The sequence below is a fragment of the Phyllostomus hastatus genome, unplaced genomic scaffold, assembly GCF_019186645.2.
Source record: "Phyllostomus hastatus isolate PE091 unplaced genomic scaffold, TTU_PhHast_1.1 phas_contig_38, whole genome shotgun sequence".
NCBI lineage: Eukaryota > Metazoa > Chordata > Mammalia > Chiroptera > Phyllostomidae > Phyllostomus > Phyllostomus hastatus.
Window position 1 is genome coordinate 2,696,964 of NW_025333869.1, and position 14,580 is coordinate 2,711,543.

The 14,580-nt window shown below is 38.7% G+C and overlaps 1 protein-coding gene and 1 pseudogene across 3 annotated transcripts in view; one reads left to right on the forward strand and one right to left on the reverse strand.

Annotated features, from left to right (window-relative positions):
- Window positions 1–10,527, reverse strand: part of CUNH8orf88 (chromosome unknown C8orf88 homolog) — a 71,935-nt gene extending 61,408 nt beyond the window's left edge. For 2 of the 3 annotated variants that reach the window (XM_045842188.1, XM_045842186.1), the window contains exons 1-3: window positions 10,199–10,527; window positions 3,567–3,665; window positions 1,874–1,947 (exon numbers count right to left, since the gene is read on the reverse strand). In XM_045842188.1, coding sequence (XP_045698144.1) covers window positions 1,874–1,947; window positions 3,567–3,639 — 147 coding nt within the window. In that variant the 5' untranslated portion in view covers window positions 3,640–3,665; window positions 10,199–10,527. Of the gene's footprint in view, window positions 1–1,873; window positions 1,948–3,566; window positions 3,666–10,143 lie in introns of all 3 variants that reach the window. The other variant, XM_045842187.1, reaches the window with a different exon arrangement.
- Window positions 10,528–11,698: 1,171 nt separating this feature from the next.
- Window positions 11,699–14,170, forward strand: LOC123821114 (annotated as a pseudogene).
- Window positions 14,171–14,580: the final 410 nt, after the last annotated feature.

Consider the following 14,580-nt stretch of genomic DNA (forward strand, 5'->3'; position numbering starts at 1 on the left):
CATATATTGGAAGAATTTACATCATTAAAATGTCCATACTACCCAAAGAAATCTATAGATTCAACACAATTTCTATTAAAATAACAATGGCATATTTAACAGACCTAGACCAAATAGTCCAAAAATTTATATGGAACCAAACAAGACTCCAAATAACCTCAGCAATCTTGAGAAAGAAGAACAAAGGTGGAGGAATCACAATACCTGATATCAAACTTTAGTACAAGGCCACTATAATCAAAATAGTCTGGTACTGGCACAAGAACAGACATATAGATCAATGGAACAGAATACAGAGCCCAGAAATAAACTCATATCTTTATGGTCAATCAATATTTGACAAAGGGGCATGAGCATAGAATGGAATAAAGAGAGTCTCTTCAATAAATGGTGCTTGGAGAACTGGACTGATAGATGCAAGAAAAAAATTAACTAGACCACCAACCTACATCACACTCCAGAATAAACTCAAAATGGATAAAAGGCTTACATATAAGTTGCAATAAAGTCCTGGTGGGAAAATATAGGCTGTAAAATTTCAGATATCTCACATAGTAATATTTTTGCTGATACATCTCCTAGGGCAAGGGAAATAAAGGAAAAAATAAACAAATGGGACTATCTCAAATTAAAAAGCTTCTGCATGGCTAAGGAAACCATCATCAAAATGAAAATGAAACCAGCCTAATGGGAGAACATATCTGCCAATCATACATTGGACAAGGGTTTGATTTCCAAAATATATAAAGAACTCACGTGACTCAACAACAGGAAGACAAACAATCCAATTTAAAAATGGGCAAAGGAACTGAAGAGACACTTCTCCAAGGAGGACATACAGAGATAGTCCATAGGCATATGAAAAGATGTTCAACATTACTAGCCATAAGAGAGAGACAAATTATAACCAGAATGAGATATCACCTCACCTCACACTTACCAAAATAACTATCATTAATAAGTCAACAAACAACAAGTGCTGTAAAGGATGAGAGAAAATGGAACCTTAGTACACTGTTGGTGGGAATGCAGACTAGTTAAGCCACTATGAAAAACAGTATGGAATTTCCTCCAAAAATTAAAAATGGAATTGCTCTTTGACCCACCAATTCCACTGCTGGGAATATAAGAATTCCACAACACCAATTCCAAAGAATTTATATACCCCTGTGTTTATAGCAGAGCCATTTACAATACTAAGATTTGGAAACAGCCCAAGTGTCTATCATTAAGTAGGTGGATTGAAAAACTGGTACATTTACACAATGGAATACTATGCAGCAGAAAGAAAGAAGGAACTCCTACCCTTCACAACAGCATGGATGGAATGGAGACTATCATGCTAAGTGAAATAAGCCAATTGGTGAAATACAAATACCATACGATCTCACTTATAAGTGGAATCTAATTAACCAAATAAACTAGTGAGCAAAATAAAACCAGAGGCATAGAATTATGGAATAGACTGATAGCTGTAAGAGAGGACAGGAGAGGTAGGGACTAACTGAAAGAAGCTGAATGGATTAGTCAAAAACATATAAAAAGGAATCATGGACAAGGGTGTAGGGATTGACTGTGAGAGTGGGGAATGGGCTGAAGGGGATGAAGTGCAGGGAATTGGGACAACTAGAATAGCATACACAAAAATAAATAAATGAAATTTTCTAAAACAAATATAGCAAAATGTTTAGATCTGAAATTACTGGGTAACAGGTTTAATGAGCATTTTATTCTCTTTAATATATGCTTGAAATATTATCGTAAAGTTTAAAAAATATTTAAGCACTTAGCATAGTAGCTGGCACACAACAGCCATTTGACAAATGCCACTTTCCAGTCAGGCACACTTCATGTTATAATGTCTAAGACTTACTCTACTAACTCCACTTTGTAAGTACTGAGTGTTGCATGGATATTCATTCTGAAAGTCGAAAGGGAATACTGTTCCTGTTAGGAATGAAAAAAAAAACTATTTTAAATATCCATGTCTTCAATATATGATAAAATGGCACCTAAAAATCTTAATTATTTAGGATATTCTAAATACTGTTTTAAAATGTTTTCTGATCATTCACTTATTCAACACACTGTGTTCGTTATAAGCATGAAAATTGGAGATAAAAACCTTTGCAGTCTCTTTTAAAGCACATGCTCATAAATAGTGACTATAAAAATAAGTTATAGGAGATATACAGAGAATATGTTAGGGGAGAGCTGAGTGCACTTTGAGGTATCAAGGAGGGCATCACAAAAATAAATAGTTCAATTTGGGTTTTAAAGACAAAGATTTCTTTGGGGGCATAAGGTAGACAAGAAGTATAGAAGTATGTTGAGAAAAGCACAGTTTAATTTCTGATTTACTAAACTTTGCCTAGTAAAACTCTACTCTTGTCTGGATCTTCAAAAGATGTAATAATTCAGTGAGAAGTCAGGGCTACCAGTACATCCCCATTTACCTCTGCAGCAGCCTTGAAGGGAAAGGAGCAGTGAAAAACTGAATCTGTAGACATGGCAGGGGGAGCGGGTGGTGGGGCAGTGTAAAAAAAGCAAATCATAGAAAGGGGCTGCTAACAATGGCTCTATATCCTTCCCTTTAGGATAAAATCTGAGACTTAACTCTACACAACTGTTTCTTCAACACACTAGAAGGTTATGGCAACAGCACTGCTACGCTATGATTCAAAAAACCCATTAATTTATCTGTCGTAAGTCACAGCCACCTTCAAAGGAAACATGCATGACCAAAGTGGCCTACCTTATGGGAACCAAGGATGATGAAAAAATGGAAGAGTGAGGGATTGGTGCCCTATCTATCTTTTCCACTTCACCTTTGAACCCAATAAAAAGTTATTTTTACTTTTTTCCTAAATTAGAATACAGAAGCCATTCTGGCAACAAGAAATAAAAATAACAAAATGGTTAATATTCCAATTTAGGGATTAAATATCAAGTGCTTCAAGAATTTTTTCAGAAGACTAGTTTTCAGTGGGCTGGGCAGAGGAGAGCAAAGGGGGAATAACTGGGACAACTGTAATAGAATAAAAATTTAAAAAGATTAGCTTCCCACAACAAAACAAAAAATTTAATTTTTGATATTTCATTTGTTTAGATTTCCTGAATAATTAGAGTATATGTTCCAACTCAAGCACAGCCCAAATCTGTAAGCTGTTTGGCACTAATCTTTTTTTCTCTTTGGAGTTAGGTATATTTTTTAAAAGCTTATTCTCTCTCCAGCATGAGAGCTCTGCAGTGACCATAATCATAGGGCACAATTTGTATTGAGAGTATCATTTTGCACAGAAGCCAGTTAACCACAAAAAATAGACATAGAAAATACACAAAGATGTTCTCATATCAGAGCTATTATCCTACCTTACTTGGTCTATTAGACTAGTAAGAGTCCTTTTCTTTAGTAATACTTTTAAATTCTTCCAAGGAGATCAATAATTTTCATTATTTCTTTAGTATGTGTCATAAACAATTGCTTTATATATTATTTAGCCTTTCTGATGCTAATTGGCCATTAACCAATTAATATTTTAAAACATGTGCCCTAGATTACTCACCAGAGGCAGAAGTCAGATGACAAACAGGTCTTGCTGGTCGAAGTGATCTACCAATCAATTTTTTGGTTTCCATTATCACAAAGACCTTGAGGTTCCATACTTTAGAGGAAAATACACATTTTTATCTTTTGGACAAGATAACCAAGGTGCTTTAACATATATACAAATAACCACAACATTTATTTCAAGATACCTATTTTATAAGTTAAGGTGGAAAACAAAAAAGAAGCATTTAAAACAATATGCAACAACTTTATAGCATCTGCCACAACTGAATATTCCCTTTCCAAAAAATTTTCCTTCCTTAACTTCCCTCTTCTCTTTTGGTTTATTTCCTACTTCTTTAATTGCCTATCCTAATTTCCTCAGCTGACTCCTCTTTTTGCTCCAATTAAACTTAGGAATTCTTCCAAATTTGGCTTCGGTTCTGCTAACCTTACCTATTATTATTGCAACTATCTATCTATACCTGCATGGCAAATAATATCCAACATCTACCTCTCTTTCAAATTCACTTATTTTTCTAGTTGCCCAAAGATATTTTCATTTATATCTTATCACAGGCACCTTGAATTCAACATAATCGAAATCAAAACCATGACTTTGACTCCAAAGCTGTCTCTCCTCCCATATTCCTTAAAGTCATCACTAACTCTCTCAGACTATCCTTGGTCAGAAACACTTTCAACTGGACATTCTGAATTTGTGGTGTCTCTAATTCCTGTCCATTGTATTTTTAAAATATCTCTCAAATTTATTTTCTTCACTTTCACCACTACTCTTTCAGTTCCACAGTAGTTCTCAATTCTTCTCCTTAATCACCCAGTCTGATTTAAATACTCCCTCTCCCTATGTTCCTGGGACACAGTGAATATGGCTACATCAGGGTATTCAGATAGGACATATCAAACTATAATGTACAATTTATTTGTATTCTATATTAGGCAAAAGTGAGGAACGGATTCTTCTTAAACTGAACAAATGGGTGAATGCAGCCTGTTTCTCTCCAAACTAGGATCCCTTTACACACATACCAGTTTAAACTTCAGTTCCCCATCACCTCCTGCATTATTAATAATAGAAGCAGGAGTCGACATCCCTGTCTTATGCCTAGCAAACCATTTGCCTGAGTTACATTATTTAGCATTCAGAACAACTCTATAAATTAACCACTATTAGTTAGAGCTGAGGTCTCAGGTCAGCCTACTTGGTTTCATATCATGGCTCTACCACCTATTAGAACAATGAAAAACAATAGCTTCCACCTCCTAGGTTTGATGTGAAGATTAAATCAGATAATCTGTATAAAGCATTAGCACAATGCTGTGTATATGGTAAGACTTCAATAAATGTTAGCTTTATTTTTTTTTATCCTAATTTTCTATAAGGCTTAGAGAAGTTAGGTAACTTGCCCAAGGTCATGACTCTACAAAATGATGGCTATGCCCATGCCTTCAGCCAGCATTCTACAACCAAGCTAGCTCCAACCTCTCTTTCCAACTTAGAACCAGGCAGAACTATTCAAGTTCTGGTCAAGTACCCTTGTGTGCTCACAAAGCACCCCTGTGTCTTCTTCCAATGTAGTTCTTACTGCACTAGCTGCAATTACCTATGATCTGACTATGTAATTATAACCCTTTTACTCAGGTATATTTCCAGTGTCTACCACGGTGGATGTTAAATAATATGTTAAATATATTGATGTTATTTTGTTTCATCATATATCTGTACATTCAGGTGCTCTGTCTGAAGTTGCCTCACTCTCCCTGCTGCTCCTCTTCTAAATTGCTATTCATCCTTCAACACCAAAGTTAAGTTCTTGCTACATCCTTGGGAAATGAAAATATCCTCATGTCTCAATAGTAACAGTAAATAAAATAGTTCACATAGTTATCTCATTCCTAACAAATTGATAATAAAGTAATAATAATAAAAATAATAATAATAACAACAACAACAACAACAACAAATTATCTTTCCTCCTACACTGGTCACTACTGCACTTTGTCTATCAATTTTTCTAAAATGCAACACAATAAATCTATTACAGTCATATTGTGACGTAGATATTGCAATTTAGATTACAGACCATCATGATAAAGAGAATATCACAGTAAAGCAAGTCATAATCTTTCTGCTGGTGGAGGGTGTTCCCTTCCATTTGTAAAAAACACAATGCAATAAAATGAGGTATTTCTGAACACTCATGCCTGTTTAATCAGACTGAACTGAGGTAAAAAAACAAACTAGATCTTATTTACCTTTGTATCATAATACCTGCAACATAATTACTTTCATCAAATAAACCTGTAAATTTAAATACCCCCTAAATATAACTAAAATCTTCTTATGACGAAATGGGATACAGTTTTTCAAATTTTGATGCTATCAAAACAAAGTCAAAGGTAAAACTCACCTGACTTTGCACAGGCTCATCCAGAAAGAATTGTAACCAAATAATCATAAGCAGATCATTAGTCTAAGTGCCTGTTTCTCTAAGTATAAAATTGGTTTAATAACTACCTTTTAGCTCCAAAGATATGCTTTTATATATTTTTAAATGCCTTTGGACATAATTCAAATTTTAAAATTATAAATTTATAAACAACCCTTCAAAGTTAGAAATCATGAATAAACATAAAATAGTTATTTTTTTTCCTGAACTTTAGAGGTAAACAAGCCACTAAGTACTCCAGGTTAACACCTACCTGGCTTTGTAATGTGTCTGTTAACTGGTACTTCAACATAGCTATTAACAACTTTCTAAACAAAGTTAGTGTCTGCATTTGCTGGCAATACAACTCTGGCATAATACAAAATAAAAAAACTTATAAGCATAAGTTGCCAAAAATATTTCAAATATGTATTAAATATTTTTCATGTGGAAGGGAATATTTAAAATGAGGACCAAATAGCAATCTAATTTTGCATAATTTAATGTTTATCATACTGATTTTAGTTGAGACCCTAATACTAGTATGTTGCCACTTTCCATCATGTTTCCCATATGAAACAATATGAATCAGAACACAATAGAGTACTCTGACACATGCTTTCTTGTTTCTCATTGCTTGGCTGAAATTGAGTCAGTAGGTTGTAATGTCTTTTCCAGTTCCTGAGCAATGAAAATCCACAGTATTCAAACAAAGGATTGCCAAAAGTTGGGGCATTATAGAACTATTATATAATTTTGAAACACAAGTAAATAATAAAAAAATAAAAGAACTTTTAGTACTGCCTACCCTTTCAATTTGTAGTGGGAAAATTGCAGCAAAGGTTCCAGACACAGGAATCCACAAAGTTAAGGAAATTATAAAAGATGGCGCCATAGAGACACTGACATTAAAGGGAATGAGTTTAGGATGTGTACTATATAACAGCATCATGTCTTGAACAGTGTAATTAATGGAAAAGTAATTATAAAAGTGATCCATAGGATCATAATCTATGAAGGACAGGACACCACAAACCAAAGCCCAGTCCTCAGTTTAGGTTAAAAAGAATAGACAACTGAACTATGAAGTCAGTATATAAAATATTAATAACTTCAATTTTAAACTATAATGCCTGCTTCACTCATTGAATGTATAGCTCCAAAAGTTTCTTAAGACTCCAGTGTAGGCATTTACATCAACTGATACAAAGGGCAACAGTTGCAAAAGAAACAATCCTACCTGTTGGGGTCCGCCCTGCCTGGTCTCAGGAAACTGTAACCACCCATGGCTAAGGCTGAGTAAGAGGCCTTTGAACCAGGAGACACTAAGGAGACAAAACTTATTTCCCTGGCATGAATGCTGCCTGTTCTGTGTCAGCCCCCAATGCTTGATCAGGTAGCCAATGATGGGTAAGATTTCCCCTGGAGGGAATTGCCTAAGACAGGCATGATCACATGGAGGCCTCAAGGAAGGACTTGGGGGGCTGTGTAAATGAAGGGGTGATGGATATCAATCCCTGCCCCCTTGGCTTTGTCAAAGCCTGAATCCTTGTTCTTAGTTGTGAGAAATCCAAGTCTCCTGGCTGCCTTTGTCTCCTCTGCCCAACTCAGGCCTGCGGAAATAACAGGTGCAGTGCAGTCCAACCCAGAGTCAGTGGACCCCCAGGGTAATCAGACCTGAGACATAGAATATGAAAGATCCTGTGAGATCTGCTTGCTGGAGGATGCTCTTTAATTAGAATATGAAGGCAGGGGCAGGAAACAAAACTAGCGTTTTAGGTCCTATAGTCTTTTTAAATGATAAAACCCCAACATCTCAGAACCCCAGCGGGAGATCTGCTAGCCCCTTTCAAAGCTAACTACTTGTTTTATCTTCCCAGTCAGACTGTAAACTGTACCTGTATTCTTAATAAATGCCTGCTTGGGCAGAACTAGACACTCTCCACTAGAGAGAGTGGCCATTTCGTATCTATTTCTCCACAGGACTCCGTTATCTGTGTGTATGTTTTTCTCGCGTTTTGACGAGCATCTGCAGCAATGGATACTGCTGGCCAATATCTGCCACACTTACCTACCACATCAAGTAGCAAATAGTGGACCTCATAAAGTTTGCAGGTGGGGCAAAAGTAGGTTTACAGTTATAAATATGCAAAACACAGAGTTTATTCCTGTATTATTATTTATTAATCATTGTATTATTTCCCATGAAACAACTGTAAATTGACTTTTGCCACACCCTGTACACTAATCTTTTAAAATTAAAGCTCTTTTTTTGAGGTCCTATTACATACTAAATGCTTTAAATATATTTTCTCTAAGTTTGACCCATACAGTATTATATGAAATCATTAGTCAGTTCACAGAAAACTCAGAAAAATAAGATACATGCTCAAGTTCACTTATTTAATAACTGCTACTAATGAGGACTGACTATAAAGTTATGCCCTCATCTGTAAACTTGAGTGTTTGGTGAGTAAAAGAAAGAAATCTGACTCTCCACTATTCCATGTGGACATCTTGTATAGTTTAAAAAAATAATTATGAGTAGGGACATTTATGTATGAAGCCTTGCTGTATAAATGGGCATGTTCTAATAATTCCTGTTCCCTTGATTTATAATTTTTCTTACAATATAAAATAAATTATGGGATTATTATACTTTCCTATTCTGTACATGGGATATGCTATCATATCAGTCAGAAATTATAACATAAGAAATATACTATGTAGTGTACTTAAAAACTGGGTATCATACTTAAAATTTCCAGCTTGACCTTAGATTTGTTGAAAAGGTGCTGATGGTTCTGCTGCAATTAAGAAAAATGATCATACATAAAATTAAAGAAATAAGCTAAGTGAAAAAAAAACAGATTTCATCTACCTCACATATATTTCCCACATGATAACCAAATAAGATTTAATTTCAATTTTCCACTTCTAAATAGTACTTTTTAAAGTTAGGATTCCTTGAATCCAAATGCTGCTTGTAAGTTAAGAGCACCTACAGGCACACCTCGAAAACATTGCAGATTCGGCTCCATGCCATACTATTAAAGCACATATCCTGGTGAAACGTGTTATAAGTAAACGCAACACTGGTGGTGCACAAAATAAGTGGAGTGCAAAAAAGTGGAGGCCAATACAAGGAGGTGTGCCTTAACCAATAAACCGAGATGTAAAATATCATAAAGAGCATAGAGGGAATTAAGAGACAAACCATCATGACAGATGATGAAGACATTGTCATCAGGATACACATTCAGAAAAACATTGAAACTAAAATATCAAAAAGTCTTAAGCCTACAGAGTGTTCCATGACGTTTTCCATTTCACACCTTCTCTTTACAACTGACCAAATATTTTTCTCTGTGAAGCATCTTTCCAGTCAACACAATTGAACATTTAGGTGGTGCTTGTGGTTGTCGGATCGTGTGAACTGTCCTTTTACAGACTTTTACAGTAGCATTGCCTTAAATACCATTAAATAAAACTTTTGACACAAATATTGAATGACTGTGTGGTATGTCTGAAACTAATATACGTTATTTAATGGCATATGCTTACATCTTCGTTAACTAGTTTTGTTCTGTGAAATGACCATACATGGTTCTTTCTTTTTTTTTTCCTTGTCAGGTTTTCTTTTCTTGTTGACTATAATTTCAGGTAAGTAGTTACTAGTTTGACATTTATTTTATTGGTAATAAAAACTACAGTAACATGTAAACACATTTGCCCAAAATCATATATACACTGCATATATATATTACTCTCTGTATATATATATATACATGTATGAGCATTCATGTATATACATGTGTGTATACATACATATACACAGTAATATATTTTTAAAAACATGTGCCCAAAACGCGTCCGGGGAACTCCCGAAGAAAAGTAGGTCCTACTCCACTTTCTAGGACCCGGTCCGGTAACAAGCGCGCACAGTACTTTTCCAGGCATTTTGATATGGTTTGGTTTGGTTTTCCTTGCCACTCCACTGAAACTCCGCTGGACCTGCGTGCATGTCACCGGGCATTCCCCTCCTTCCCGCACGCCGGCTCCCTTTCCCTCAGCTACCCAGGCACTTCCCTCCTCCCCTCAGCTGCCGCAGCAGCGCAGACCTGGAGCTAGAGCTCTTCTTACCCAGGCAGACCTCTGGCCTTTCTGCGGCTCCTCCTCCCCGGCACCTGGCACCTACCGCTTCAATGTCTGTAGGGACTCGGGCCAGCAGCGTCAAGGTGCTGGGCCCCACCAAGGCACCCGAAAGCTCCTCGGCCCCTCAGGCAACGACCTCCGCCTCGTGTCCACTCTAGTTTGGAGCGTCGTGAGCGGGGCCCAAGGCAGCTGGGGGGAAACAGGGGCCGGGCCGAGAGCAGGTGGGAGAAGGAGGCTCGATCGCGATGCGGAGGACGGTCGTGTGGGACGCTAGGGCGAGAGCTGAAGCACGGCCAGAGGGGTTGGGAGTAGCTCGAAGGCAGGCTGCTACGACGGCCTCCAGGACCGGCCGAGGGTGGCTGGAGGACCCGGCCTAGCGCATCTTGGGGCATTGGAGGGCGGGGGGAGGGGGCGCTGAGCGAAGGGCGGGTAGGAGAAGTAATGGGCGGGGTCTCGGGTGGGCGCTGAGGCAGGGCATGGGGATGGGCAGAGGGCTACTTGGGTGTTGGTGGGCAGAACCGAAGGTGTAGGGAAGAGCGGGAGGGTGGAGCGCGGATCCGGGCAGAAGGCGGCGTCGGGGGCGGGGCAGAGGGTGGTGGAAGGGCGGAACAAAGGGGCGGGTCTCTGTCCGAAGTGCTGACAGGTTCGCAAGACCAGGGTCGGGACCTTAGGAACAGCCCTCGGGGCCACAAGTGTGGCCCTGCTCTTAAGCTAGCGAGTGGCTCCGGCTGTGCTTGAGCGGTTCTTGAGGTCAGAGTGGCGGCCCCGCCCAGGAGTCGGGTCGGGCTGGGTGGAGGGCCATTTTGTGTGACAATTTGAGGTGCGTAATTTATGTCTACGAAACTCCTTCCGAAGGGAACCGTTTGTTTTCAATCTTCTTTTGCTGGTTTATTCCCAGCCCTGGGGACAATTGTGGGGTCAGTTATGGAGCCACATGACAGCATCGCCTAGTGATTCGTGGCAGGAAGAGGGGTGAAGGGAGAAGCATGTTCCGGTGGGCATGAAACAGGAGAGGTTGTGTGAATCCCATTTTGAGCATTTTACAGGGTTTTTTTTTTTCCGGTTATTTGAAAAATCACTCTGACAGCAGTACGAAGGATATATTTTTGGAGAAAGCATAACAATATTAAATCCGCCACAGAAAGGTTTCCTTGAAAGTGTTTGCAATAACTCCAGGAAGGAACAGGTCGGGAAAGTTGGGAAGTGAAATCAATGGAACTTAGTGACAGTGGATGGAGGGGGTGAGTGAGAGAGTATCTAGGGCGACTCTTGGGTTTCTGATTTTGGAGAACAAGTGAGTAGCTGACAGTGACATAATGTAGGGAATACAAGAGGCAGAACAGGTTTGGGGAAGGAAATATGAGTTCAGTTTGGGACATATAAATATGACATTAGAGTAAGATATTTAAGTTGAGGTGTCTGAACAGCTGTTTTTTTTTTATGTAAAGATGCAGGAACGATATATCCAGGCATGTTTAACATATAAATTCATAGGCATATTATAGATAAATCAAAACATTGGAAAGGGTTGTTGATTGAGAAAATGCACACATTCTACTGGGAGATGCCATATAGGACTTTCACAGCTTGAGCAGTCAGTGCTGGCTTCAGATCTTCAAAGGATGGGCCTACTCTCTTGTAAGGGGCTCATGCAGCTGGTGACTCTAAGTTGAAGACAATGCTCATTTATTAGTCTGAAAATCCTAGGGCTGTATCTACTTTACCTGGTTCTTTAGAAATGGAACCACAAAGCCCGAATGACACTACACCTGTTGTAGTATGGTTTACTGAATACTTTAAGCCCTCTGTTGATACCTACTGCTCAGAATGAAAGATTTCTTTCAAAATATTACTGCTCACTGATAATACACATAGTCACCCAAGAGCTCTGATGGAGATGTACAAGGAGATTAGTTTTGTTTTTCATGCTTGTTAAAACAACATCCATTCTGCAGCCCACAGATCAAGGAGTAATTTTGACTTTCAAATCTTATTATTTAAGAAATAAATTTTATAAGGCTATAACTGCCATATATAGTGATTCCTCTGATATATTTGGGCACAGTAAATTGAAAACCTTCTGGAAAGTTTTCACCATTCTAGATGCCATTAAGAACATTCATGTTTCATAGGAAGAGGTAAAAGTATCTGTGGCAGATACCAGCCAGCAGTATCCATCTCTGCTGCAGATGCTCGTTGAAACATGAGAAAAACATACACAGAGACAACCAGGTCCTGTGGGGAAATAGAGACAAAAATGGCCACTCTCTCTAGTGGAGAGTGCACCGTATCCATTCCCAAGCAGATTTTTATTGAGAATCCAGACTTAGTTTGTGGATTCACAGTCTGGCAGGAAAGATCAAAAGAAGTAGGTGACTTACAAAGGTGCAGACAGAACCCCCGCTGTGATTCTGAGCAGAGCTTCGGGTTTTATCTAACAGTGCTTAAAGGGCTAGTTTTGGTTTCCTGTCTGTGCCTTCAAATTCTAATCTATTAACATACTTCAGCAAACAGATCTCACAAGATCTTGCATATTCTATTTCCCAGGCCTGATTACCCCGGGGATCCACCAACTCTGGTCTGGGCTGCACTGCCCCTGCTATTTACGCAGGCCTGAGTTAACAAAGAAGACAAATGCAGCCAGGAGGCTTGGATTTTGACATCTAAGAACAAGGATTCAGGCTTTGAAAAAACCAAGGGGGCAGGGGTTGATGTCCATCACCCCTTCATTTCCACAGCCCTGAGTCTCTTCCCAGAAGCCTCCACATGATCAAGCCTGTCTTAGGTGATTCCTTCCATGGGAAATCTTACCCATCATTGGCTAACTGATCAAGCTTAGGAGGTCAGGCACAGAACAGGCAGCATTCATGCCAGGGAAATAAGTTTTGTCTCCTTAGTGGCTCCTAGTCTGGAGGTCTGTCACTCAGCCAAAGTCACAGGGGGGTTACAGCTTCCTGAGACCAGGCAGGGCAGTCCCCAAGTATCTACATTAACAGAGTTTGGAGAAAGTTGATTTCAATCCTCATGGATGACTTTGAAGGGTTCAAGACTTTAGTGGAGGAAGTAATTACAGATGTGGTGGAAATAGCAAAAGAACCAGAATTAGAAGTGGGACCTAAAGATGTGGCTGAATTGCTGCTATCTCATTATAAAACTTTAATGGATGAGGAGTTGCTTCTGAAGAATAAGCAACAAAAGTCATTCCTTGAGGTGAAATCTATCTCTGGTGAAGAGCTGTGCACATCACTGAAATGGCAACAAAAGATTTAGAATATTCCATAAACTTAATTGATGAAGTAGCAAAGTTTGAGAAGACTGACTCTAATACTGAATGAATTTCTGCAGTGGGTAAAATGCTATCCAACAGCAGCACATGCTACAGAGAAAGAGCTCCTGAAAAGCAGACTCAATAATGCAGCAAACTTCAGTATTGTCATGTTTTAACAAGTTGCCATAGTCATCTCAGTCTTTAGTAACCACCACCCTGATCCATCAGCAGCCCTCAACATGGAGGCAAAAACTCCACCAGCAAAAAGATTATTATTCTCTGAAGTCTCAGATTATGGTCAACATTTTTTGGCAATAAATAATTTTTTAATTAAGGTATTGTATAGACCATTCTGCATGGCATGGGCCCAGCCCCCAGCGGCAAACATCTATTGCAAAGTAACTTCCTAAAAATCATGCTAAACCTTCCAAGGACCAGTGTAAACAGTTCAACCACTTTTGCCTTTTCATTTGCAAATATCCCTCTTCTGTGATGTGATTACCAGCATCCTCTCCTTTGTTTTTTTGTATAAGGTAGCCACCTAAAGTGAGCCTGTGCATAGTTAATGAGGACCTTCATGTAATGTGCCCAGTAAGACAATAAAAGCTCATCAAAGCAAGGGCCAAGGCTTTTGCTCCCCTTGAGAGAGAAGCCGCTCTTCCTTTTTGTCCACAGGATTCGGTAGTCTGTGTGAATTTCTTTTGCTTCAGCTACAACTCCGTGGACCCCACGATCAGGGGTCCATGACAGTATTGTATTGGTTTTTAGATATAATGCTATTGTGCACTTAATGCACTATAATATAGCATAAATATAACTTTTATATGCACTGGGAAAGCAAAAAATTTGTGTGACTTGCTCTATTGTGATATTTGCTTTATTTTAGTGGTCCAGAACTAAACTCACAATATCCTCAAGGTATGCCTATAAAAGTTTTTATAAACCCATTTGTCTGCCATCACCCAGAGATCAACACTCTTAAGAGTTTAGTAGTCAATGTTCCTTAGTTTATTCAACATATACAGAGAATAATTCACAAAAGGTGGACATACCTGGGCGGGTGGCTCAGTTGGTAGAAACATCATCATGTACACCAAAAGTTTGTGGCTTCAATTCCAGGTCAAGGGCACATGCCTAGGTTGCAGGTTGAATCCTCA